The sequence below is a fragment of the Pagrus major genome, chromosome 14 (genome assembly GCF_040436345.1).
Source record: "Pagrus major chromosome 14, Pma_NU_1.0".
In the NCBI taxonomy this organism is placed as follows: domain Eukaryota; kingdom Metazoa; phylum Chordata; class Actinopteri; order Spariformes; family Sparidae; genus Pagrus; species Pagrus major.
The window spans coordinates 3,762,888-3,788,737 of NC_133228.1; the positions used below are offsets into that span (position 1 = coordinate 3,762,888).

The following is a 25,850-nucleotide window of genomic DNA, read 5'->3' on the forward strand; positions in this document are numbered from 1 at the left end:
TATACAGTAACTGATATATTAGCCAAAGTTTTTACAGCAGGAGTTTTGGATATATCTTTTTATCACTTTATCACAACCAGTGTCAGAGTACTCAGATTACTTTTTAGTGGTAACAAGTTACGTAACGCGTTCGTTTTGCAATTCAAGTAATCTGTAATTTAGCTATGTTTTCAAATTAGTAATCCGTTATTGTAAGAATTTACAATACCAGATTTAAAAATAAATTAGAAAATATATATAAATAAAAAATAAATATTTCCCTGTTCCTTTTGTCTCATAAAAACAAGAAAAGAACGTTCTTGGCAAACAGCAGGCCTATACAGACCCCTTCAGGTGTGTAATTGTGGTTGTGTTGTGTCAGTGGGCAAGTCAGCTAGCAAGATGGCAGAGAGGGCAGCCTCTGGTTCATTAGACGCATGTTAAAACATGATGTACTGTGTAGTCTATACAAGCCCGTGTTTTCTTGTTTTCATAGAGGTATCTGCTTAAAATGATGTCTACGACTTGCTGTCTCAGTGTTAGCAGCCAAAGGTTTGTACAGTTGCTACCTGTCAGGTAACGTACCCCTGGCTCCTGTTTACTTTCATTGACATCAAATAATTTGGCTTTTTGCATTTCAGTTGATATGCAAAAAGTAGCGTACATGATGTATACACTTGTTTGGCTATGTGAGCCCCAGGACTGACTCTATTTTATGTTTTGTTAACAAACAAAAAGGAAGAATAAAGAGCTGTCATTCCTCAGAATATAGACAGGAATGAAACTGGGATGTTTGGTGTATGTGAGAGATTTCTGGCTCAGAGCCTGAGAAACAACTCATTTTGAGAAAACGCCCTTTAGGGATATGTATTGTAAAATACATAATTTGAACTGATAGATTTCACATGAAACTTCCCCCAGTTGATTGCTTACATTAAGAAAATTATTCTTTTTTATGACTAGTTTTCAGATACTTCATCTTTATATATGCAAATTAGGCTACCTAATTAAATATATGCTCATTTGCATACCTGGTTAAAACAGAAATCTCTGTGTTTTTGACATTTTCTCTTTCCACTAGTCAAAGACATGTTATGGAGGTAAAATAGTTTTAATCACCTGTTGTGTTGAACCAACAATCACACCCAAAACATTGCCACTATATTTGCATTACATACATAATATTTTTATATTTTTACACACACACACACACACACACACACACACACAAACACAGGTTCATTTGGAAAGGACTCTCTGACTTCACGTAACCATTTCAGAGATGTAAGGAATGAATCTTTGCGCTACATGCCCACCTCTACCTCCACCTCCACCTGCAGCCAATAATCACTCAGACATGTGAGCACCGGGTCTCACAAGATAAACAATGTCAACACTGCAGCACCTTATAACACAAAGGACAAAGTAATTACACATGTGCCATGTTTTTCCACAGCCCTTGACTTTTTACCACGCACGCACATATACACACATCTTACCTGTTTGTTAGCCTTAAGCACCAGTCTGAGGGTGGCTATCTGCTCTCTTTTGGTGCTGAGCAGAGACTTGAGCTTCAGGATCTCCTCCAAGCAGCTCTCCTTGTCCTTGTCCAGAAGAGGGGCCAGTTCCCTGGCTGCAGCTCTCTGTCTGGACAGCTGCAGAGACCTGTCTACTGCCCGTTGGAGGTGCTTCACCTGGGGGAGGAGACAAGAAAGGCGGAGGAGAAAGGAAGTGAGGATAAGGGGAGATAAGAGGATACAGGAGGTCCACTTCATTTTGGAGCTTTTTAAGGGTAAAAGCGAGTGGAGAAAGGTGGTTATCAAAGCAATATGAGTGGAGAAGAGGTGAACAGGAAGGAGGGAGCGATAATACACAGCTGAAGAAGCAAAAAAAAAACTATACCACAGTTTTCTAAAGATGTGTTATCTTTGGGAAGAGATTACGAAAGGGAGAGCAGAGGGGGAGGGAAGGTAGAAAATAAAGAAAAGAAACAAAGTATAACGAAATAAGTAGACAGAAAAGTTTAAGAGACGAGAGATAAGAAAGAAGAAAGGGAATCTCACTACTAACATGAGAGCTGTGTTCTACCTGGTCTCTGATGATGGCGTTGAGGTTGTAGATGTTCATGGGCTCCCTGCGCAGCTCACCAGCTGGTTCCAGGGCAGGCGATGATGATGACGATGATGATGAAGAGGCACTGATGCTGGGTGAGCGGGTCGGAGGTGTGCAGGGAGGCAGGCTCTGATCCGATGGTACCTGGAGGCCCTCCCTGTCCCCCTCCTTCTCCTCTCTCCCACCCTCCCCCGATAAACGGTCCTTGGATGGAGACTCTGAGGGACTCCGTGACTCCCCAGGAGTTGAGGTTGTCGAAGCGACAGCGGCCAGCCGCCTGGCAAGGCGTGGTGTGAGGAGAACTTTGCTGTTGTCTGAAGACATGGCTTTAAGACTGGCACTGAGGCCCCTGAGCCCTCTGCCTTGTCTAGAAGACAAAAAGAAAGACATTTGATATAGTAGAACCTTAAGTATGTTGGTGGATATCTGTAGCAGATATTCACCATTCACCTACTCATTCCAGCACCCTTTAAGTTCATGAGAGAAACAGAAACAGTCATCTTCCTTGTATGTGTTCACATGTTTGGACTATAAAGCTGATTCTGACAGAACAGCCATGACAGCTGCTTCAAATATAAGAATATGAGATGTGCTAAGCCTTTCATGTGTTTTGGAATATGCTCATTAGTGTCAACAATTTAGTATTCGACCAAGTGTGAAATATGGTCACAATCTCCCCTTCTGTTCCTGAGTAATGGTGATGAATAATGGCCAGAAAGCATTATGATGTCACTGTGAAGTTGACATTTGACCTTTTGAACATAAAGTATTATCAGTTCATCATTTTTTTTCTGATTATATTCATGTTTATATATATATTTGGGAAATTTGTAACTCTTGAGTTATGGCCAAAACATGGTTTTGTGACCTTTGACCACCAAATCCTTATTTCTTCATCAGGTGGAGTTCAGGTGGATGTTTGTGCCAGATGTACTGAAATTCCCTCAAGGCATTCCTGAGATAGAATGGGGGAGAGGTCACAGCGATCTTGACCTTTGAGTACTGTAACAGTACCTGAAGTAGGCCAGTACTCACAGGTACGCATTACTAGCACTTGTTCATTTTACTGTTTGGAGTACTGTGACTTCTTCTTGCATACTGGCAATACTCTTTACTGTCCTCTTCATATCAGGTTCTCTGGGAGATTCATAATGGTCCTAAATAAACTGCATTTGGGGGCACTATGTGACACTAAGCTTCCCGTTCTTGCCTTCTTTTCTCTATTGGTGACTAAAGTGCTATTTTTGTGTGACACACTATAGTGACAGTATCACACATAGTTGGACTGGCCATGTGACGGAGCAGCATTGAGCAACCCGACGCCATCCCCCAGCACTGCAACCAACACTTGTTGGGAGCACCAACACTTTTTTTCCACTTCAAGCACTGCACCACAATCTAATCAGTTCATCTTTGAGTCCAAGTGTTTATGACCAATTTAAAGAAAGTTCCTTAATGTGTTCCAGAAATAACTTGGACGGATGGACAATCTAAGAAACATAATGCTTCTGACCATGGCTGTCGTTGCAGGGAGGCATAAAAACTGTCTCTTCACTAAGTCTTGTTCTGGTGCAACAAGGGTGCTACCGGATTGTTCTCTGGCAAAACAAACAAGTTGATCCCAGCAAAAGGCAAAAGGTGGCCTGGTTCCTACCAGAAGCTGCCCAGGAGCTTACCAGTCGCTGACTGAGGAAAAAAACAAGGCTATTACCATATGGAGCCACAACTTATTAGGACAAGTGTAGGCATCCAGTGCGTTACCAGATAGGAGTCAGGTGACAGTGGGGGCAAGGAGGAAGTTACCTGACCAAAAAAAGGATCACCTGAGAATACCTTGTGACATTCCCTGCATGAAGGTCTTCAAGTCTCACCACTCTGGCAGACTGAGGGCAAGGAATTTGACTGGGGCAGCTGCTTAGAGCTCTGACAAGAAGGTTTCTGTACTCAAGAACTTCCTGGTGGAACAGCTCCTGAAGGAAGCCTTATACAGTGAGCTTAGCCCGCCAAGAAGGTCCTATATTCAGCTTTTATTTACATCACTTAGGCACATTTTTCCCCTAAGTTGCAACCACTCTAATGCATGCACAACAAAATGGATGTCAATCACTGTAACTTCGAGAAAACTCAATCAACCTTTTGATTTTGCCTGTGTCCTACTAATAAAACAGCAGTCAGACCTGTAGTAGTCCAACATGACACGGTTGGGCGTCTCATTGTTGCACAGACAGACGTGGTGGTACAGCTGGGCAAGCTCCTCACTCAGTGTCACCAACTCATCCTGAGCTGCATTTAAAGCCCCCTGGCTCTCATTGGCTGCCGACTGAGCTGCCTGCAACTCCAACTCCACTCTACAAATCTAAAAAAGGAAAGAAGAGGAAACCCTTTATTTCTATAACTATCTCTCATTCTATACAAACAGATACAGTCAGTATGACGTGGTTACCTTCTCCCGTTCTTCCCGGCAGCTCTTCTCCAATGAGGCGACCTGCCTCTCCAGCTTCTGGAGCTGACTGTTCCGCCTTGGCTTCTCCCCCGCTGCTTCCTCTGCACACTGAGCCAGTCTGTCATGCAGAGCCTTCACCTCTGCCTTGAGCTCCACCACCTCTGTCACAGCCACACGGTACTTGCACTGCAGGATTTCCAGCCCTGGTGTCTGGTATGAAAATACCTGACTTTTGTTCAGTGTCTCACTCTTATCCTCCTCAGTTCTTCCTTCTTCATAAGCCTCCTCCTCATCCCCGTCCAGCTCCATCAGGGCTTCATGGTGGAGCTGAGAGGTGGCACTGGCGTGGGCTTCCTGGTTGAGGAAGGCCCTGCGGTGCAAGCGTCGGAGGGCAATTACTTTTTGGCTAAGGCGGAGGGTCTTCTCATGCTGCTCTGTTAGGGCCCCCTGGGTGTGTTGGAGCTGAGTCTGGGACTCCTGCAGGCTGGTTATCAGTGTTACTTTCTCACGTTCAACCTGCAGGAAGCAAAGTGAAGTAAAGCATTTATGGTCTCAGACATCTTTAAACCTTTTTAAACACAAACCCTTCAAATTTAGACGTGGTCTAAAATTCACTAAACAGCCAAAAATCAAGGGTAAAAATCCTGCAGCTTCATCTTCAGGTATTGTACTCTGTAGCTTGAATCCTCTGAATGGTTGTTTTTGCAAAAGCAGGGTTCAAATAACAGGAAGTTAGCCATCTGGCTATCCAACTGACTATCCCCAACACACCTATCACAATAAAACTACATAATCCCATTGCATGTATTCCATTACTCCCCAAACCTGTATGTCAGTATGTGTGTACAAATAATTAAATAAAAGTCATAATGCATGAGGGAATATGTGGAATATGTTTGTAATTTCATGGCTTAATTGTGATAGGACAAGAAAGGTTGAAAGGAAATTGGAAGAGAGAGTAAGTGCAATTTCATAGTTTTTTCAGAGGTTAACTTGTGACCTGTGCTCTTAGTACTTGAATAGGACCAATCCCAGCACAACCGAAGGCATTTGACATTTATAAGGAGAGAGGTTGTAGTTGTTCAACATACTTTAAAAACAGTCGGACACTGCTACAGGTGTAATCAATCATCCAATCAACCGTGTGTATGCATGTGTGAAGTTTGAATGTGACAAGATGAAGAACTGAACCCCTGACCACGAGCCATGTGCTTTACCCACTGTGCCCCACTATAGTAGTGGGTGCAGTAGTTTAGCATTAGTAGTAGCAGCAGCGATAGTGACAGTATTTGTAGAAGTAGTATCAGCAGTAGTAGTAGCAGAAGCACTATTAGCAGCAGTAGCAGTAGCGGTAGCAGCAGTAATAGTAGTAGTTGTAGTAGTAGCTGTAGTAGCAGTAGTAGCAGTAACAGCAGTAGAAGTAGTACTACCAGTAGCAGTAGTAACAGCAGCACCAGTAGTAGTAGCAGTTGTAGTAGAAGCAGTAGCAGCAGTAGTAGTAGTAGCCGTAGTAGTAGTAGTAGTAGTAGCAGCAGCAGTAGTAGTAATAACAGCAGTAGTAGCAGCAGCAGTAGTAGTCATAACAGCAGTAGTAGCAGCAGTAGTAGTAATAACAGCAGTAGTAGTAGCCGTAGTAGTAGTAGTAGTAGTAGCAGCAGACGTAGTAGTAATAACAGCAGTAGTAGCAGCAGCAGTAGTAGTAACCATTGTAGTAGTAGTAGCAGCAGTAGTAGTAATAACAGCAGTAGTAGCAGCAGTAGTAGTAGTAGTAGCAGCAGCAGTAGTAGTAATAACAGCAGTAGTAGTAATAACAGCAGTAGTAGTAGTAGCAGCAGTAGCAGCAGTAGTAGTAATAACAGCAGTAGTAGTAGTAACTGTTGTAGTAGAAGTAGCAGCAGTAGTAGTAATAACAGCAGTAGAAGTAGCAGCAGTAGGAGTAGTAGAAGCAGTAGCAGCAGTAGTAGTAGTAGCCGTAGTAGTAGTAGTAGTAGCAGCAGCAGTAGTAATAACAGCAGTAGTAGTAGTAACCGTTGTAGTAGTACTAGCAGCAGTAGTAGTAATAACAGCAGTAGTAGCAGCAGTAGTAGTAGTAGCCGTAGTAGTAGCAGCAGTAGTAGTAATAACAGCAGTAGTAGCAGCAGTAGTAGTAGTAACCGTTGTAGTAGTAGCAGCAACAGTAGTAGTAATAACAGCAGTAGTAGCAGCAGCAGTAGTAGTAGTAGTAGTAGTAGTAGCCGTAGTAGTAGTAGCAGCAGTAGTAGTAATAACAGCAGTAGTAGTAGTAGCAGCAGTAGTAGTAATAACAGCAGTAGTAGTAGTAACAGCAGTAGGAGTAGTAGAAGCAGTAGCAGCAGTAGTAGTAGTAGCCGTAGTAGTAGTAGTAGTAGTAGCAGTAGCAGCAGCAGTAGTAATAATAACAGCAGTAGTAGCAGCAGCAGTAGTAGTAACCGTTGTAGTAGTAGTAGCAGCAGTAGTAGTAATAACAGCAGTAGTAGCAGCAGTAGTAGTAGTAGTAGTAGCAGCAGCAGTAGTAGTAATAACAGCAGTAGTAGCAGCAGTAGTAGTAATAACAGCAGTAGTAGCAGCAGTAGTAGTAGTAGTAGCAGCAGTAGCAGTAGTAGTGGCAGCAGTAGTAGTAGTAGTGGCAGCAGTAGTAGTAGCCGTTGTAGTAGTAGTAGTAGCAGCAGTAGTGGTAGTAGTAGCAGCAGTAGCAGCAGTAGCAGCAGTAGTAGTAGTAGTGGCAGCAGTAGTAGTAGCCGTTGTAGTAGTAGTAGTAGCAGCAGTAGTAGTAGTAGTAGCAGCAGTAGTAGCAGCAGTAGCAGCAGTAGTAGTAGTAGTAGTAGCAGCAGTAGTAGTAGCCGTTGTAGTAGAATTAGTAGCAGCAGCAGTAGTAGTAGTAGTAGCAGCAGTAGTAGTAGCCGTTGTAGTAGAATTAGTAGCAGCAGTATTAGTAGTATTAGCAGCAGTAGTAGTAGCCGTTGTAGTAGAATTAGTAGCAGCAGTAGTAGTAGTAGTAGCAGCAGTAGTAGTAGCTGTTGTAGTAGAATGAGTAGCAACAGTAGTAGTAGTAGTAGTAGCAGTAGTAGTGGCAGGGATGCAGAATATTTTAACACGTCTAAACCTTGCAGTGTCTGTAAGAGACACAGCATCCTTAAGGAAAACCTTTCCAGCATAATCAATCATTCCATGTCCATAGACAATGGTGTGAAGTTTTTTAACTGCATTGGAATGTTTTCTTATGGTAAAGGTTGTAGTTGTAGCCAGAGGTGGGATACAAACTGCCAACCTTGTGATCATGTGCCTCCCATTCATTCTCTATGGCAACATTTTGTCGAAAAAAAGCTTAATATTTTAAAAAGTAAAGTTGGTATTAAAAAAATCAATACACACCATTCCTAAAGCCCTGTTCAGATTGGACCATATCATTCCCATGTCACATCTCATGTGTGATCTTGTAGTGTGTGACCTCCTGTTGCTGATTGCTCATGTTGTGTGGAAACCACAACTGCAAGACTCGTGAATACAAGGAAGATTTATTATTATTATTATTATTATTATTATTATTATTATTATTATTATTATTATTATTTAAAAAGACTGTTCTGGATACAGTCTGATGAGCTATATGATCTTGTGCTTTTCCCTGTTTTTCTGGTGTGGTTGTAATGACGAATGTGACACATACTTGATACTTGAATTGTAACACACTCACCTTTTTATGAGTTTACAATTACTTAACATTAGACAGTTTAACCACTTATTGTTACCCACTTTTTATTTTACCACTACAGCCCTGACAAGGACCTACATGTAAGCACATAGGATAATGTTAAAGTGATCACATTCCTACTAAATGCAGAGGATGGTCATGTATATTAGAAAAGTTAAAGCAAAAGCAAAGATATAGTAGAAGCCAGCTATTTACCTCAAGACTGGACATGTCTATCAAAATATTATAATAATCCTCAATTTCATGCAATACCACTTATTAACAGTTGGTGGCAGTAAGGCACCAAGACACATGCCGAGGCATAAATGGATATATAGTAGGCAGGTTTCAAAATATTCAAAGAAAAATTGGCTTGCTAACGTTTTATAAGGAAAGAAATGCAATCAGCATGTTTGTTAGGCTTCAGAGATACAGTGTGTTTTGGTGGGGTAAAGATAACGGTGTTTGTATACAAGAAAACTCCACCCACGGGGCGGCTTTCATAATTTCTGCAAAAACCTGTAATAATGTACTGAACTTTTGAAAAAAAAACAAAAAAACACTGCTTCTTCATGCTTTTCAGAGGCCAAGTGCACAGAGCGGCGAAAAGATCCCAAGTTTGTCTAGTACAAGACTTGAACCTACAAGAGTTCTCCCACACCATGTGTGTTGTCTGTGAGGACTGTCTGCTGTCAATATAGACCAAAAATGTAATGTAAAAAAAGAAAGAAAGACACATGGTCTTAATGCCCTGCGTGATTTGTTTAAATGCTATCACTGAAGTGTACAGGCATCTCCACAACCAGACCTGAAATGGAAAGACTTCAAACATAAAAAGAACTGTCTCAGATCTTTTAAACTCAATTCTACAATAAAGAAAACAAATACTTATCCAGTACAATAGCCCATATAGCTGTAATAACACCTTTTCTCATTAAATGCTTAACTACTAGTTCCATTGGGTGTAAAGAAACAATGCTGTAGCACAAAAGTGGATTCATTAACATTTAATAAGAGCAACCTAGACAAGCAGCATGAAACCCACCAATCCTGTGGAGAGCGGTCGATAGTGTAGTGTGTCAGCTGAGATATAAATAAGCTCTTCCTGTAGCCCTATCAGAGAGGCTGCAGGGATGGATGGGATTACACCTACAGGAACTGAAGCAGATGTGGCTGGATGGATGTGTGAATACGCACAATATAAGCTCTGTGTTGATCTGAGCATGATTTGATACACCAAGTAATTGGTTGTGAAGTTTAAGAAATGCATTGAGAGCTTGGGAACGTATACGAGATAAAGTTGTTTGGAAAGAGAACAAGAACAATAAGTGTGTGACTGTGTGTGGGAGGAGGAGACAAAGGGAGAAAGTGAGAGACAGAGGGCTCTGCTGTGGGGATACTGTATGACAGCATGGCAGCATTACTGTAAATTATTCAAGAGTCTTGGTTTTAGAGGCGTCTGATGCTGGATTATGAACCCAGCAGACACTGAAAGTAAAGAATAAAACTGCTACGTCTTTCCATCACAGCCAAAACTTGTCACTAATTGTTATTATTATTATTGTTGTTGTTATTATTATGACACTTTGCAAAACAAATATTACAAAGCACCTCACAAAGCATAGAAGCAGGTAAAATAAAGCAAAATTAAAAACAAATTAACTTATTCATTCAAAGAATTACACATTATAAAATAAAAAAGGTAATAAAAAACTAAATTACGCATACACACTTCAGCACATACTGTATATAGGCTACACATGTACAACATTATAAGAATGAAGTTCAGTTCCCAGAAGAAAAAAAACATTAATTGTAAGCTGGCAGTTAGCATTTCTGCACACCACAGATAAATTCATATCTGTACCTGTCATACGTACCATATTGACATTTCTACAATACATTCACATTACATGTTTTTGAACTGACTTTAATAGTGAAGTTAGAACTAGGAGAGAAGGCTACCAAGCCAGTGACCAAAGTTCAGGAATGCATTTCCACTTTTGTAGGGGTGAATGGTGAAAGCATGACACCACTGGATATTTTTTAAAGAGAACTTGGGAATATTTGCAGCTATGTTTGTGGCAACATAAAATGGAAAATCGAACCTAGAGAAACATCAAGTTGCATCATAAAGAAATGTTAAGATTCAATATATCCGTGGTTTGCAGAGACAAACATTGCCAACATTTCCTCTGGTAACTAGGTTGCAAATTGCCATCCTAAAATAAATATTTTTTTTAAATGTAGTAAAAGTGGGTACAGGTCCTCATGATCTAATTTCTACCGGAAGTGCATTTCAGAGTTTGGGGACCCAGACAAAATAAGATTGACCTTGTTTGGTCACAAAATTCGACCACAAAATGGAAACAGCAAGAAGTAGGTTATTCTTTAAAAGTAAGTAATAATATTTTTAAATGAATTCGTAGATGATGTAGAGAAAGCCATGTTTCAGCACCTTAGCTGCGCAGTACAGACCAATTAGAAAAAAATGTGTTTTGTTATTGTTCAGCTGGAAATAGTTTTGGTGCATCCACTCTTTGATTTCTGTTAAACTATTATGCAGCGGTGAAGGAGATGAGGCACATAACTTTTTCCTTATTATGTGGCCCAATGGAAGCATATAAAGTGAGAAAAAGACTGGACCCAGAATGGAACCCTGTTGCACACACAAGTGATGTGAGCTGAGGAGGATGAGGAGTTACCAAGCAGTACTGAGAAGGTAAGATTAAAACCAGGGAAAAGAAAGTGCTGATATACCAAGCCCTCATCACTGTGTTGTTTGTACCATCTAACACTATAATACTGCTCCCATTTTGAACAAAGTCCTTCACGCTGGCTAATGCTTTCTTTTAGTGAAAAATTAGTACATGGTTGTTCAGAGAGCAGTCTTACCGTCATCAGCTGCTGTTTGAGCTTCTGGATCTCCGTCAGGTTCATCTCACTGAAGAGGTCTGCTGTCACTGTCCCCTCAGCTTTCCGACCAGGCCCTCGGTACTCTCCATTAGCCCTGGGCCCTGACCCTACTGCTGTCCCTGCTCCAGTCCCAGACTGGAGATGGCCGTTACACCTGAGAGATCACAGTAGCGTACATTATCTTTAAAATCCAGGAGAGCCACTTTGCTTTCCACATGGCAAGTAAAGAAAATTAGAGAGACTCATAACCAGCACAAAAAAAACAGTAAAGGAACCCAGACTAAAACACAAAGTACAGAAGAACACAGCCTCAGATCAGTTCGCTGGTCAGCTGGCCCTGTCCAACGCCATTCAGGGTATGACTGCAAATCAACATTTTGCAATATAGAAGGTTTCTTTCCCCCCAAGATTCGCTTTGTCCTCTAAGTCAGTTTTTAGTGCTATTATTCAGTGCTTTCTTGCATCTGATGTTTTAGTCACTTAGTGCACATTTTCAGATACAGTATACATGGGAACACACACAACTTCTGACCTATCTCCTAAAAATTACAATAAAAATGGAAAGAGAAACAAATATATTTTGTAAGAAATGTAATGCATGTAATGTTACTGTCAACATATTTCATCTGTTCATCTACAATCCTAAAATCTGCTACTGGCAACTAGAGCACGGTTGAAGGTTTTTTATGGTTCTGTTTCGGTAATCCAGGATAAGGATAAGTGTGCAGAGCCAAACCAACACGACTATTTACAACAAATATTGTGTGTGTATCAACAGCCAGATATATTGTATTAATCTGTGCCAATTTTACATTATTGCACTGGATGAAATGTTCCTTTATTATGAACACACCGTGCTTACTGCAGTTTGATAGTGATCAGCTTTTTCAGGAAACAATGAGCCCTTTTTTTAAAAATGAAAGTGGGAAGTCCATTGGAAGTGAGAGCCACATGCAGGTTACGAAAGTTGGAAATGATTGAGAGATGGATTAACACATTTTTGTGCCTTCACGCAAAATTAATAGGGAATTTGGGTTAAATCTGGCTATCAATAATAATTACTGATTATCAGGGATAATTATTATTTACGATGAATCGCCTCGGGAGCACCACCCTTGAAGAAGGCAAAATGATAGCCAATTCACTAAATCAGTCTCATAAAAGGTACTCAACTGTCAGTTTGTAACTCTATTTAATAATTAACTTAATAACTACAACCAAAATTACCACAACACGGAGTCCTTGACAGAGCAGAGGTTCTTGTACAATATTAAATAGTCTTTAAAATAAATAAGTCTTTATTAAACACAAAATGAAAACACAGAATCTAACTAACATGTGCTATATACAGGTGTGTGTGAGTGTGTTGTGTGTGTGTCGTGGAAGAAGCGAACAAATGGTGTCTAAAAACAAAAAAGCTGATCAAAGCTGGAGCATCTTTTGCGACTCTCATTGCCTTCACTCTGCCACTCCCACCCCACTGCCGCCTGAGTTCCATGACCTCACCCTGGTGTTTAGCAAGGAGCTAGCCTTGTCGCTTCTCCCACACAGACCAACGACTATGCTATTGAGTTCCTCCCCGGTTCCTTGCTACCCTCCAGCGGGCTATACAACCTGGCGCCCTGAAAGGGAGGCTATGGAAGACTACACGTGTCACAACGCCCTTCCTGTCAGTTTTATCAGACCTTCATCTTCACCGCTGGGGCTGGGTTTCTTCTTCGTCAAGAAGAAAGATACAATCCTGCGCTATTGTGGCCTGAATGACATCACAGTTAACAATAAATATCCACTCCCCCTCATCGATCCCTCCTTTGAACCTCTCTGCCGTGCAAAGTTTTTTTACTGAGCTGGATCTACAAAACACTTACCATCTGATCCGTATCCATGACAGATATGAATGGAAAACAGCATTTAAGACACCCCTTGGACACTTTGAGTATTTAGTCAAGCCCTTCGGACTCACCCACGCCCCAGCAGTATTCCAGACCCTTATCAATGACATTCTCCGAGACATGTTAAATCATTTCGTGTTTGTGTATTTGGATGATATCCTTATATTTTCTCACACCATGGAGGAACGCACAGAACAGGTGGAAGAAGAGGTGGAGAAGAGAGAACAAAGGAAGGAGCTGGAGTTTTGACTATCTGGTCATTGGGGGGTCTGTCACCCTGACCAATAGTAGCTCAAAGCTGGGTCTCTTGGCAGTCTTTACACCTAGGTGAGAAAACTGGGGAATTCTGTGGAACTGAGTTCAGTTCAGAGTCCATTTTGGAATCCACAATGAATGACTTCATCTTCGGGTCCCAATAACATTGTTGGTTTGGCTATGGTTTTTGGCAGAATTTTAAGCCAAAACATGATCTTTCCCTAAACCTAACATTGCAGCATTGTCAGAACATAAAATTGAAAATTGAACCTAAAGAAACATAACGTTGCAAAAGAATAGAAAACAGTAGAAAAAAGTTTCAAGTTTCAGAAACCCACATGACCCAGATTTATCCTAGCTATTAGGTTGAATATCTGGTGATGAAGTCCCATGCATTGCATGCCCAACGATCCAAAGATCCTACATTTTTGGAAAAACCTCCAAAACAAATGCTCCAGGGCAATTATTAGTCTATAAATGTATTTGTAAGAGAAAGGGTGGACATTTTGTAAGCTCTTGTGATCACTAACATGTAAACATTTTCTTTAAATATTGGTTTCATGAGTGTGCAATATCCACCTTGTTGGCTCTTCTGCATTTGGGGACAGCAGAGTAGTTGGAGTGGCGTTTCCACTGGGCGGGGCGGAGGTGAATGTCAGGTGGGCACTGCCGGTGTAGGCCACATCACATATGCTGAGGTGCTGGACCAGCTCCCTGCGGAGGTGTTTTTTCTGCTCACGCTCACTCTTCAGAGACTCCAGTGCCTCTTCCAGCTGGCCGTCTGAGATGTCCTTCAAACGCAGCGCGTCCTGTAACTGACTGTTGAGGAGCTCTGTCTCTTCCTCCAGGACCTTGATCTCGTGCTTCAGACCTTCATACTCCACCTAAACCAGGAGTTGAGCAAAAGATAGATTCACTTACAAATTGCTTCATAGAGTAGATAGACTGTAACTGAAAGTAGTCAAAAAGTTGTCACAAATGTTCAAATTCTACACACATTCAAAATACATAGGGGCAATAAATATCTCCCCAATTTTTCCCTTTTGCTCAAACGCACAATATGTAATTTCTGCCACCAAGAATGTCTCTATCAAAAGACGTTTGCCCAGTGTCAGGGAGGGGAGGGGGGGTGGGGAGGGCTGCGGTTAGAGCAGGGGAGGAGGGCAGAGCCAGACCTTCTGGAGGAATAAACACTCAGAGTCACAACAACCTTTAGGGTTAAAAAGTCACTCCCGTTTATTATCCTGACTGCAGCAGTGATCCGCAGAGGTGACCTCTGTTGTCTGTGTTTTTGTACTTCAATATTGACTGCTGAGTGGAGCTGGAGGGGAAATGTACTTTACTTCATGAATGTAACATTACAGACAGGAGAGGGGAAAAGAAGAAAGAGAACCAGAGTCTCTGCTGAGTGCTGAATTTGGTGAAAGATTGACCATTGATTCAAACACACAGACACACACACACCCTAGGTGCGTGCCATCGCAGGAAATGATTACAAAGAAGACATCATGAGTAGATTAATGACAACATGTATATGTGGCAAAAATAAAACTGTGCAACTTGAATTCAGTTGGTCTTATGTATACGTATAAACGTCTCACATGCTTTTGACTAAAGCAAATAAAGGAACAATGTATGTGTGAATCATGTTTACCTGATTCTGTTTGAGTGTTGACACCAGTTTCTGCAGAGAGATGTTCTCCTCCTCCAGTTCGGTATAGTCCTGGAGCAGCCGCGACTCTCGAAACTTGTACTCCCTGATCTCCTCCCGCATCCGACTGCGCTGCAGCTCCAACATCTCATTACTCTGCTGAGACAGTTCAAGGAATCAAAGCTGGAGTGGCATGTTTATAATTCAGATAACCCAAGAAAACGACTTTAATCAGCATGTAAGTGACTGGCTTTTACATGACAGAGACTGAAGAAGGAAAGACTCATAACAATGCTCTTCCGTAAGAAACCATGTGGTCAGCTAGAACTCTGAGTAACTCTTTTGATTTTTAGGATAACACTCATGTTATATGATATAACTTGATATATGATATATTATACGATATATGACATGATATGAGCTATGATATGATATATGACATGATATGATCTATGATATGATATATGACAGGATATGATATATGACATTATATGATCTATGATATGATATATGGCATGGTATGATATGATATGATATGATATGATATGATATGATATGATATATGAGATATGATATATGAGATATGATATGATATGATATGACATGACATGACATGACATGGTATGATATGACATGATAAGATATGATATGACATGATAAGATATGATATGACATGACATGGTATGATATGACATGATAAGATATGATATGACATGATAAGATATGATATGATATGATATGATATGATATGACATGATATATGATATGACATGATAAGATATGATATGACATGACATGGTATGATATGACATGATATGATATGACATGACATGACATGGTATGATATGACATGATATGATATGACATGACATGACATGGTATGATATGATATGATATGATATGATATGATATGATATGATATGATATGACATGATAAGATATGATATGACATGACATGGTATGATATGACATGATATGATATATGATATGATATGACATGATATGATATGATATGATATGATATGATATGACATGGTATGATATGACATGATAAGATATGATATGATATGATAAGATATGATATGATATGATATGATATGATATGATATGATATGATATGATATGATATGACATGGTATGATATGACATGATAAGATATGATATGATATGATATGATATGGTATGATATGACATGATAAGATATGATATGATATGATATGATATGATATGATATGATATGATATGATATGATATGATATCCCTAACTCTGTACTGTACCTCCCTCAGCTCCTGCAGCACTGTGCTCAGGTGTTCGTTGTCAGCCTGAGCGTTAGACGCAGATGCCCGGCTGTGCTTCAACTCTGATTGAAGTTCCAGGAGGCGACCCATGTAGTAGGCCTCCTTGGAGGCAGACTCCTGCAGCAGTGTCTCCTCATTGGTCTCCCCGTCTTCTGCCACCTTACGCTGGGTGGAGTAGGCCTGGCCAAATGCCTGGAACAGGGTAGGAGAGGAAAGCAAAAGTCATCCAGACATAACTATGAGATGAATTTCTACTATTTCTGTTTGAACAATGGTCTCTAATAGAAGGGCATCATCCAAAAAATGCTATTCATATGTGATGAATAATATCTGAGAATATGCTCTGATCAATCCATCCAACACAGACAAACAGACCTATAAGTGAAGGTCAAAACATTAATGAAAAGCTTTACAGTAACATCAACCCATGAGCAACAGTTCAGGAATGAAAGTCCTGTTCACCTTTTATGATTAATAGCATATAAAGTGTGGAATTTTCCATTTCCTTCAACTTAAAGTGTTCTGTCATGTGATTATATCCTGATCAATACATTATTCATTTATCCTATAAACTGTAAATTTATATTGTAAAATAAAATGATATTACTCTCATAAGATACCAAGTGTCGTAACTAGTACTCGAGAGAACTACAGGCCATTTCAGCTTGGATTTCTACTCTCCACCTCTGGGTATCTGACATTCATGGGGGGCATGTCTGATCTAAAACTTCTTTCATGTCTCGCTTGTATGCAAATTAGACATGTGTTCAATGGTGAGTGTCATTTTAACATGAGGGCAGAGGAGGTCATAGAGGGGGAGACTTTTTACAGTGATTTGGCAGACTCTGACACTCAAGCAGGATACTTATTCAAGTCAGAGTAAACAGCTGAAGAAATCCAGCAGAGAGAGGCTGAGCTGCAGCTGAGTTAGCTTTAGATGACATTGCCGACAGCGACTATCCAGAGCTGTTGTCAGAAAACAGCAGTGGTGAAGCCTTTGCTCACATTACCCTCCAATGCCAACAGAAACAGAATATTTCTGCTGCAGTGAATTTTAAGCGTGGGCAGTTTTTGTTGGATACTGTTGCTCCTCCTGGCTTGCGTAGAGGTGTGCAAGAGACCCTCTTCGGGATCCCACCAACGATAAACTGGAAAAATACAAGACCAGCTGGGCCAAGAAGTACAGAGCCCCCCTAGAACCACATGGCAGAAAAAGTAAATGAATGTGGAAATCCGTGCTCTCGTATTCACACGGATTTTGCCCTCTTCTCATTGGACAGCCATTTTTTTCCCTACCATGTGGCCTTAGGTGGGCTCCGTGAGGAGGAAAGATGACCACTGAGTGAATATTTTTTCATCTAATGCTATGTTTTTTCTCAACATGTGTGAGGTGATATATGGTTGCAAATATGCTAAAGCAATGTAGAAGAAACCAGATTCTGTTAGGAGTTTATTTAAATGTAGACATATTATAAAAACAAAAAAAGGATGAGATATTAATGCATATGAGGGTTTAATTCTGGGAAACGGTAGGTTGGAAAATATATTTATGGAAAATACTAGGGGTGTAAAGATTCACCGATACGAATCGGTAACTGTTTTTAATGTTAAAGATGCGACTACATCGATACGCGGACCCCTGTATCGATTTAAATTTACCATTAACCGGTCGATGGCCCAATTCTAAAGTTATGCACCGGTTGACTGAAGCTTTGCTGCTAATTCTGCAGAGCATCTCTCAACTCTCGTAAAAGGTTAAAGGTCAACGCGAGATTCTTGCGAGAGTAATAAATGGTCAACGCGAGATTCTCGCAAGAGTAACGTTAGCGTATCCGAGGGAAAAACCACAAGAACAACAACAACAACATGTCCGGCAACTCCGACCCTGTTTACAATGCACCAGCTAATCTGAAATCGGGGACGGCCGGTCCATTCCGAAACACCTCCATTGTGACACCCCTCCATTCCAAAACACCCCCGCTCCAAAACACCGCTGTTCCGAATCCGACTTTCAAGTTCCAATTACTTCCCAGTAGGGTTAGGGTTAGGGTTAGGGTCAGGGGTTCCCAATAGCCTTTTCGGAATAGCGGGGTCTTTAGAAAAAATGGGAAACCCCGCCATTACGAAGAATGGAAGTCTATTTTCGGAACAGCGGGGTTTCGGAAAGGCGGGGCGTAACCTCTGAAATCTAAAGTTTGGAAGCGATTTGGATTTTATAAGGAGGGACATTTGGACAAAAGTCTGGCAATATGTAAGGTCTGTAGAACAGCTTTTAAGTCCAACGGTAGCACAACAAATCTGAAAACTCACCTGGTGAGACGGCATGGAGAAAAGTACAGTATTTTTTGTTTTTGTTTTCTGTGTTAGAGGGGCTTTGCAAAGTTCATGAATTGTAATGTATTGAAGGGCTAAGACTTCTGGGTTTTTTATAATATTTTTTTCATATTTCTCCCCCTAACTAACTGCCAAAGTGAGGCACCTGGGCAGGGGTGTGTGAGACAGACTTCAGTTTATATTGATAATGTCAATATGTTTGTTCATACAGTAAGTCTTTATTGTCTAAATGTGTCTATTGGAAAAGCAATAAACACATTGACATTTAATTCTGAAATGATACATTTGTTTTCCATTTTCTTTCCCATGCCATAAAGAAACAAAAATACGTGGGATTCCCTGGTCTTTTATGAAATATATTGATTTGAAGGTAAGCAATGCCACTTTTATAGAATTGCTTATTTTAATTTATAATGGAAAATAAATGTCTACATTAAACAAATGTTAAGAACTGTATCAGATTGCATCATATCGTATCGAATCGCATCGAATCGCACCAAATCGTTCTGTATTTAAAATGTATCGTCCCTGAATCGTATCGTAGCCCATGTATCTAGATGCGTATCGAATCGAGGGAGAGATGCACACCCCTAGAAAATACCCACTGAAGTCATTTCCCGCTTCCCGAGAAAATATAATATAAAAACGGGGAAAAAACTCACTTGTAATTTATACCATATTGAAATATATTTAGAAAATATGTGGGTGTACAGTTTACCTTCTCAAACCTTGCAACAGCTGTTTACGCATGCACGAGTGGAAAACACACACTAAAGCTAAACCGAACCAGCTCCAGAGGAGGAGAGGAGAGAAACCGACCTGATGAAAACCAAAGAATTACAGACGGCTCACAGCCTCACACCAGCAGCCTCTAAGCGCTAACAGAATAATCTGCCTCAGCTTCATAGACTGACTTTGAAAACACCAATTGACTTGCTTTTTGAATTTTCGAATTTTGTTTTTTTATGCAATGAATATTTTTTTAAATATAATTTCCATGAGGGTCTTCGTCTCAGCTGACAGACCACAGGAAATATACTTACCAATTCAAGACATTAACCATCAACACTGACTGGGATAGCCACATAAAACATGGCGGATTTATCCTTTAAAGGCTTATAATTCCACATCAAAATCACATGATAAGCTCTCTGATGACACATGATGTAAAGCCTATTTTAGAGGATAAGCAGCATTTTCATTTCACGGTGTTACATTTCTAGAGTAGTTCAAATGATTCTTAAATTAAAAAAAAAAGTTTTGTCAATTTGAACTACTAGTTCCGACACTCGTTTCTCAACCTTTTTATGAGCCACAATATTTTTGAGAAACTCACTTGTTGAGCAAGAAATTCATTTACTGTAAATCTGGTTCAGAAAATGTGCCCTTATGTATCTGATATGATCAAAATATATGTTGTAAAATATGTTCGGGATGATTCTTGATGTCACTCTCAGCTATATGGATAAAATGTGGAAAAGGTCGGTGTGGGTTCAAAGCTCCTCATGCTATAGAGGTTCACAGAATCATGTTCCAGATTATACTGTACAACAATCTGAAAGTATGCAAAGTTCATAGTTAGTGACAGCTGAAGATGCAGCTCTAAAAGAGTGACAGGACAGAGTCATGACCAGCTGCGGTTACACTGACAATATTTCTTTAATCGGATTGTAATTATTCTAATTATACTGTTTCTATATACACTAAATACAGTGATCTAATAAAATATGTTTACATTCCCCAAAGCATTTAATCAGAATAGAACATTTTTGACATGCACAAAGTGGTTCTGCCACTTTGTGCATGTCAAAAATGTTCGGTTCGGTGAAGTGTCTAATCTGCCCAAAATATAACACAAGATAAATCATTTCCTTTTTCCAACTTTATTGAGAAAATACAATTCATTCATCCAGCCTCCTGTTTTTAGTTTTCAAGATGGACCCACATCGTATCCTGGGGACGATTTTTGTGTGTCTGGTTCGGTTCATTCCAGCTTGTTTCTCTTTTCAAAGTCTTTCCAGCATCGGGGTGTTCAACAATTCTTAAGTCTTTTAAGATCTCCAACAAAACAGTCGTCTGTCCTTACTGGAAGCAACATCGTATCAGACTGAGCGTTTCAATCCAATAATATTGGACTGAGGGCTTATATGGTTAATATTTTCCTATTGAACAGATTACATGAATGGTTACATGAGGCATTTTTTTTTCTAATTGGGCTATTATTCTGATTATTAGTGTTATATTTGGGTTCATGTAAAAGCAGCTACTGAGGACCAACATATAAATAGAGGTGAGTCAGCTTCATTGGCCTCATTACTGAGCACAGCTCAGCCCCTGCTCCAATGAACACTGAGGAGAAAAACATATTGAGCTAAAAATCAATGAGCTGTCCATTGTATAGAGAGAGGCAGGGAAAGAAGATGTGGGAAACTCTCCTTTAAATCCCTCACACTTCTTCTATGTGTTGGTTCAGAGAAAGGTCCAGTCAATGTGTGATTTAGCTTACAGGCATGACTGCAGCAATCACTGTGCATAGGATTAATGTCCACTGTGCATTTTCCCACAGGAGCAGAGTGTAAGTACAGTTTACACTTTGAGTCACCTGGGACCTGAACGCCCAGGGCTACTCTCTGTCCCTCTGCTCGCTGAACCAGTCTTGCAATAAAGACTGCACACATGTTGGGCTGCAGTTACTCAAGAGATTAATGAGCCTCCACTGAAAACACAACACTACTAAAACACTGTCTAAAACACTACTGAAGTTCAGATGCAACCAGGATTGTTCTGAGGAAGTTCAGGAGGAAGACTGATGAGTTTGGAAGTTGGCGAATGGGTGTGTGACCATGTGCTGGTAACACTGGTAGTGTATGTTCCTTCCATTTTTTTTAAATATATACCATAACCATATATGTTCCCTCAAAGTAGAGATCTTGTGTGAAAAATTCCTGACTGGTGTTACTTTTCTCTAAAACAGAATTTCTCCTGTGGCTTATTTGTAACACAATCTGATATCGTCGTGTTGGTGTTGTTCCAACAACACCATTGTAATTAATGTGGCTTCAGGACCATCATAGTAACTGACCAATCGCGTTTTTGTAATGTCTTAGTTTTGCGACTCAGGAAAAAGACTAGAAAACTGAGAACATGGGAGAGGTTTTCCTTCCTAACACATGATTCATGTTGTGAAAGGGTATATTTGAACCTAAACAATGTTATCCTCAATCTAACCTGGAATTTAAGTATCCTAAACAGAACCAAACTGCAACATAAAACTGAACAAATGGAAAGAACAAGTGAGCTTGGTGTAAAAACGAATAAGTGAAAAGTAGAACAGTATTTTCAAATACAAAGGCATGAACCTATGACATCACAACAACGTGATTGGTCAGTTGCGATGATGGTCCTGGACACAGTTATGTCAGATAAACCTTCATTCGTGAAAAAATCAAAGGGAGAAAACCCCCCTGATCTGTTCCTTTATCCAGATCTGCACCAAAAGTTAATGGGGTCTATTCTTGGTCGAGACCCATCCTCCAACCACGGATTGTGGAAATCCGTTCAGTAGTTGTTGTGTAATCTTTCCTGACAATCCAACAAACAAACGGACACCAGTGAAAACATAGCCTCCTTGGCAGAGGTAACGAAGGGACCGCCAGACCCAAACCACTCACAGAGTCTATGAGAAAGAGGTCAAAGGTCATCGACCAGAAGTCAGCGGACAACCAGAGAAAGATTAAGAAGGACATTAACATCTGACACCAGAGACCATCTTTGAACAGAGACAGGGTTAGCAGCCAGCTCAATCACGTAGCCTCAACTCCATTTGCTAATTAAAGACCATGAGATGAAAGAAGAGTGTAAAAAGCTCAGAAAAGGCTATTAAGTGGACCTTTCAATTAAGATGCTAGAAACTGGACCAGGATCGCTTCCTAACTATTTGAGATGTTACAAATCATGCCTGTAGGCACGTCTCTTAAAATCAGACTTTAAATGAGCACAGAGGAAATTTACATTCTACCTGTACATAGTGAAGCTCAAACACTGGGGTGTAGGAACAAGAAGAAAAACATCTTTTAGACTGGATGGAGACTTTGTGTAGGGTACTTTGTGTGACGTGCTAATTAACATTGTCATTTAGGGCATTTAGGGCCCAACTGTAAAGAGGTTATTGCAAAGCTTCAGATTCTACACACCTAAGTGCAGTCATTGAGGGTTGTTGAAGGTGATATTTTGTCCCAGGACCCCCGAGCAGTTAACTATGTCCCTCATGTAGGTCAAGGGTGAAATGGGTATATTTATCTGAGCTGTTAAAAAGTTGAAGGTGATTTCTGGAAGGTTTGAACTGGCCAGTAGCGATATGTTAATCTGCTGCTTGCTTCCATTGTTGCTCTGAGACCAGTGTCCTATTTAGTTGACACAGTGCCTTACTGCTAAGTCTGACTTCATCCTGTCTCAGACTGAGAGACACAAGGACGAGGGCGAAACAGACAGTGAGAGAGAGAGGACAGGGACAGAGACGCAGAGCAGTGTCCTACTAGCCCACTGTGACAGGACACACTGGCCTCACAGGACAGACATGAGCGATGATAGCGATAAAAGAGTCATCTTATTCATTCACGTATAAGAACAACCACAAATACAAAATTCGTTTTTCCATCACCGAAACCTTTATCTATTTCACCTCCCTCTTTCACTCCATCTGTCGTTCTCATTTCTCTCTGGCTGTCTCCCCTGTGTTCATGGTCGGCTGCTCTGTCAGCATACTAATGCACCCGGACTGAAGATTTTCCCATAAAACTGTCCTTGGCTGAGTGACGCTATGGGAACGGCTAAGACATCAGAGGGAGTTTATGGTGCAGCACAGCTGGGAGTTCAGGTTTGAAAATGGAATATTCACCCTGTGTGAAAAGTGATACCTGCTCTGGCAAAATGGCTGACAGTGCAAAATCTGCTCAAGTATTTAGATCCCACAAGCCCTGCTGTGACAGGAAGCAGGGTGAACCTAATGTATCCATCTAATAGACACAGTACCATGCTCAAGCTTACAAAACCCACTGAATTAAGATTTTAAGGAAGAGAACACTTCATCAACTGTCACTTGTTTGGTTCACGTTCAACGTTCATTTACTCAAATATTTGACCTAGTGTGATGCCAAATAGCAGACTCGTGCATCATGCATTCCCTGGAATTTAATTTGTCTAACTCAATCAGCATAGACACTGTGAGTCAGAGTCAGATAAAGGTAGCCTTGTTAGTTGGTATTTCTGCCCCATCCTCCCAATTATCTCATACTCATTCTTGCTCTCTCACCATTTTCTTCCATCTTTCCTTGATAACACTTTTACTGTCTAAGGTAGATGATGTTGTCAAGCATGTTGACATGGTCGAGTGAAAAAAGATGGTATGTGAAATGATGACACACAAACATCAAATTACTTGACCATGTCCAAACCAGCTGAGCACCATTTACATCTTATTTAGGCATCCCCTAAAAAGACCTAACCAAACAATAAATGGATTGACAATTGATCGAAGTACTGTCAACCCATTGAATAGGTAATATATTCCCTATCTCTGTTTCACTCTCCTCCAAAAATGTATTTTCAATTGTTTTCACATTTCTAATCCATGTAGAAAACAGCCACACATATGAAAATGTTTAATCACATGTGAAAAAGATGGAGGGATTATTCTTCTCGCTGCTGCTCAGGGCAGACGCTGTGAAATCTCACTGTAGAGTCTGAGCACCAAACACCTTCTGACAAGACTCATTATCACATATTATCTGCTGTAATAAACATTTTCTTTACTTCATTGACTTGTCTCTCCTGATCGCATTTCCAGTACACATGTGACATCATTTATTTTCACATGTTAAAATTTTAGTTCACATGTGAAAATGTTCAATTCAATTTGTGATTTTCTCATACAGTATGAAAAAGGGAAATTTCAAATTTTTTGTGCCGGGCAGACATCACTGAGCATCCTCTGTCCCATCTTTACATTAATTCCTTCTTTGACAAGCAGCAGATGGAACAAAGTCATTCTTTTACAAGTCCCAAGTCAAGCCTAACTCTCAAATACATGGGGCCACCGTATAACAGAGTAACAGTTACCAAAATAATGTCATTTCAATTTTGAATTTATTGTATATTGTATTATATGTACCAGCCATATCTGAGGTATCATATGTTTGTCTGTCAAGTCTAAGTCATAATTTCATTCACTTTATGATGTTGATGTTTTAAAAATGATGGAGCAAATTGACTGATGTTAGCTTCTCACTACTACAAGGAAACTTCATTTTTATTGATTGTGCTTTGGACAAAAGGTGACAAGGGTGAAGCAAAGTAACCGTTGTCTTTAGTGCCATACCAGCAGACTACAGAGCAGCTTCTTTTCTCAGTCAGTGAGACCAACACGTACTACACCAACACTGAAAGCAGCAGGTCACCAGCCTGAAGAATTCAACTGTCCAATTCCAGACTCTTATTCTGTACTTGTTTTTAAAGTGTAACTCTGAACCCTTTTAAAGGGTAACATTTTGAAAGGAGTGTGTTGGTCTAGCATTGCACTCCTATAACATTGTTGGACTCATTATGGACAGTTTGAAAACAAATGATCAGAAGATATCACCCTTCTAATTCACTCAAACTCCCTTCTCTAAACCTGGTGCCTACATTATCCACAATGCAACTCAGCCACTAAAACTGATGAGTTGGGAGTGTAGGTGTTCTGTCCTGCAGTCTGCTGTGTCATTCACTTGAGCCTCCCACCATGAGTTTGCTCAGATCGATAGTCAACACATGCTAAATATCACTGCAAGACAGCTGACTTAACTCTGGATCGTGTGTGTTTGTGTGTCCAAGCCCTGCTGGGGGGGTAGACGCAGACAAGCTGCCTGTATCGTCAATCAAGGTCAGTTCACTGCAAATTATCCTGCAATAGATGCAAGAGAACCTCTCTCTCACACACACACACACACACACACACACACACACACACACACACACAATTATTTAAAGCTTTGCCTCCATGCAGGGAGTCTCAATTTGACTACTTGATAATAGACTACAAACATATACTGGATCTTTTTAGAGTATTATGATTTTTAGGAAAACAACTCAGATATAGATATACTGTATAACTGACACACACAAATCACAAATTTAGGAAAGGAAACTATTTCAGGAGGGATGGGCCTCACACAAATGACAATAAAGTCAAACTGAAATGTCTCCTTGTTTGACCTCGGTTGT

The 25,850-nt window shown here is 40.4% G+C and overlaps 1 protein-coding gene across 2 annotated transcripts in view; it reads right to left on the reverse strand.

Moving 5' to 3' along the window:
* LOC141008529 (protein bicaudal D homolog 1-like) overlaps positions 1-25,850 on the reverse strand; it is a 52,718-nt gene that overhangs the window by 12,275 nt on the left and 14,593 nt on the right. Inside the window, exons 2-9 of one of the 2 annotated variants that reach the window (XM_073480935.1) lie at positions 16,236-16,448; positions 14,961-15,113; positions 13,886-14,190; positions 11,139-11,313; positions 4,527-5,050; positions 4,269-4,439; positions 2,068-2,458; positions 1,479-1,673 (exon numbers count right to left, since the gene is read on the reverse strand). In XM_073480935.1, the coding sequence (XP_073337036.1) occupies positions 1,479-1,673; positions 2,068-2,458; positions 4,269-4,439; positions 4,527-5,050; positions 11,139-11,313; positions 13,886-14,190; positions 14,961-15,113; positions 16,236-16,448 (2,127 nt within the window). Of the gene's footprint in view, positions 1-1,478; positions 1,674-2,067; positions 2,459-4,268; positions 4,440-4,526; positions 5,051-11,138; positions 11,314-13,885; positions 14,191-14,960; positions 15,117-16,235; positions 16,449-25,850 lie in introns of both variants that reach the window. The other variant, XM_073480936.1, reaches the window with a different exon arrangement.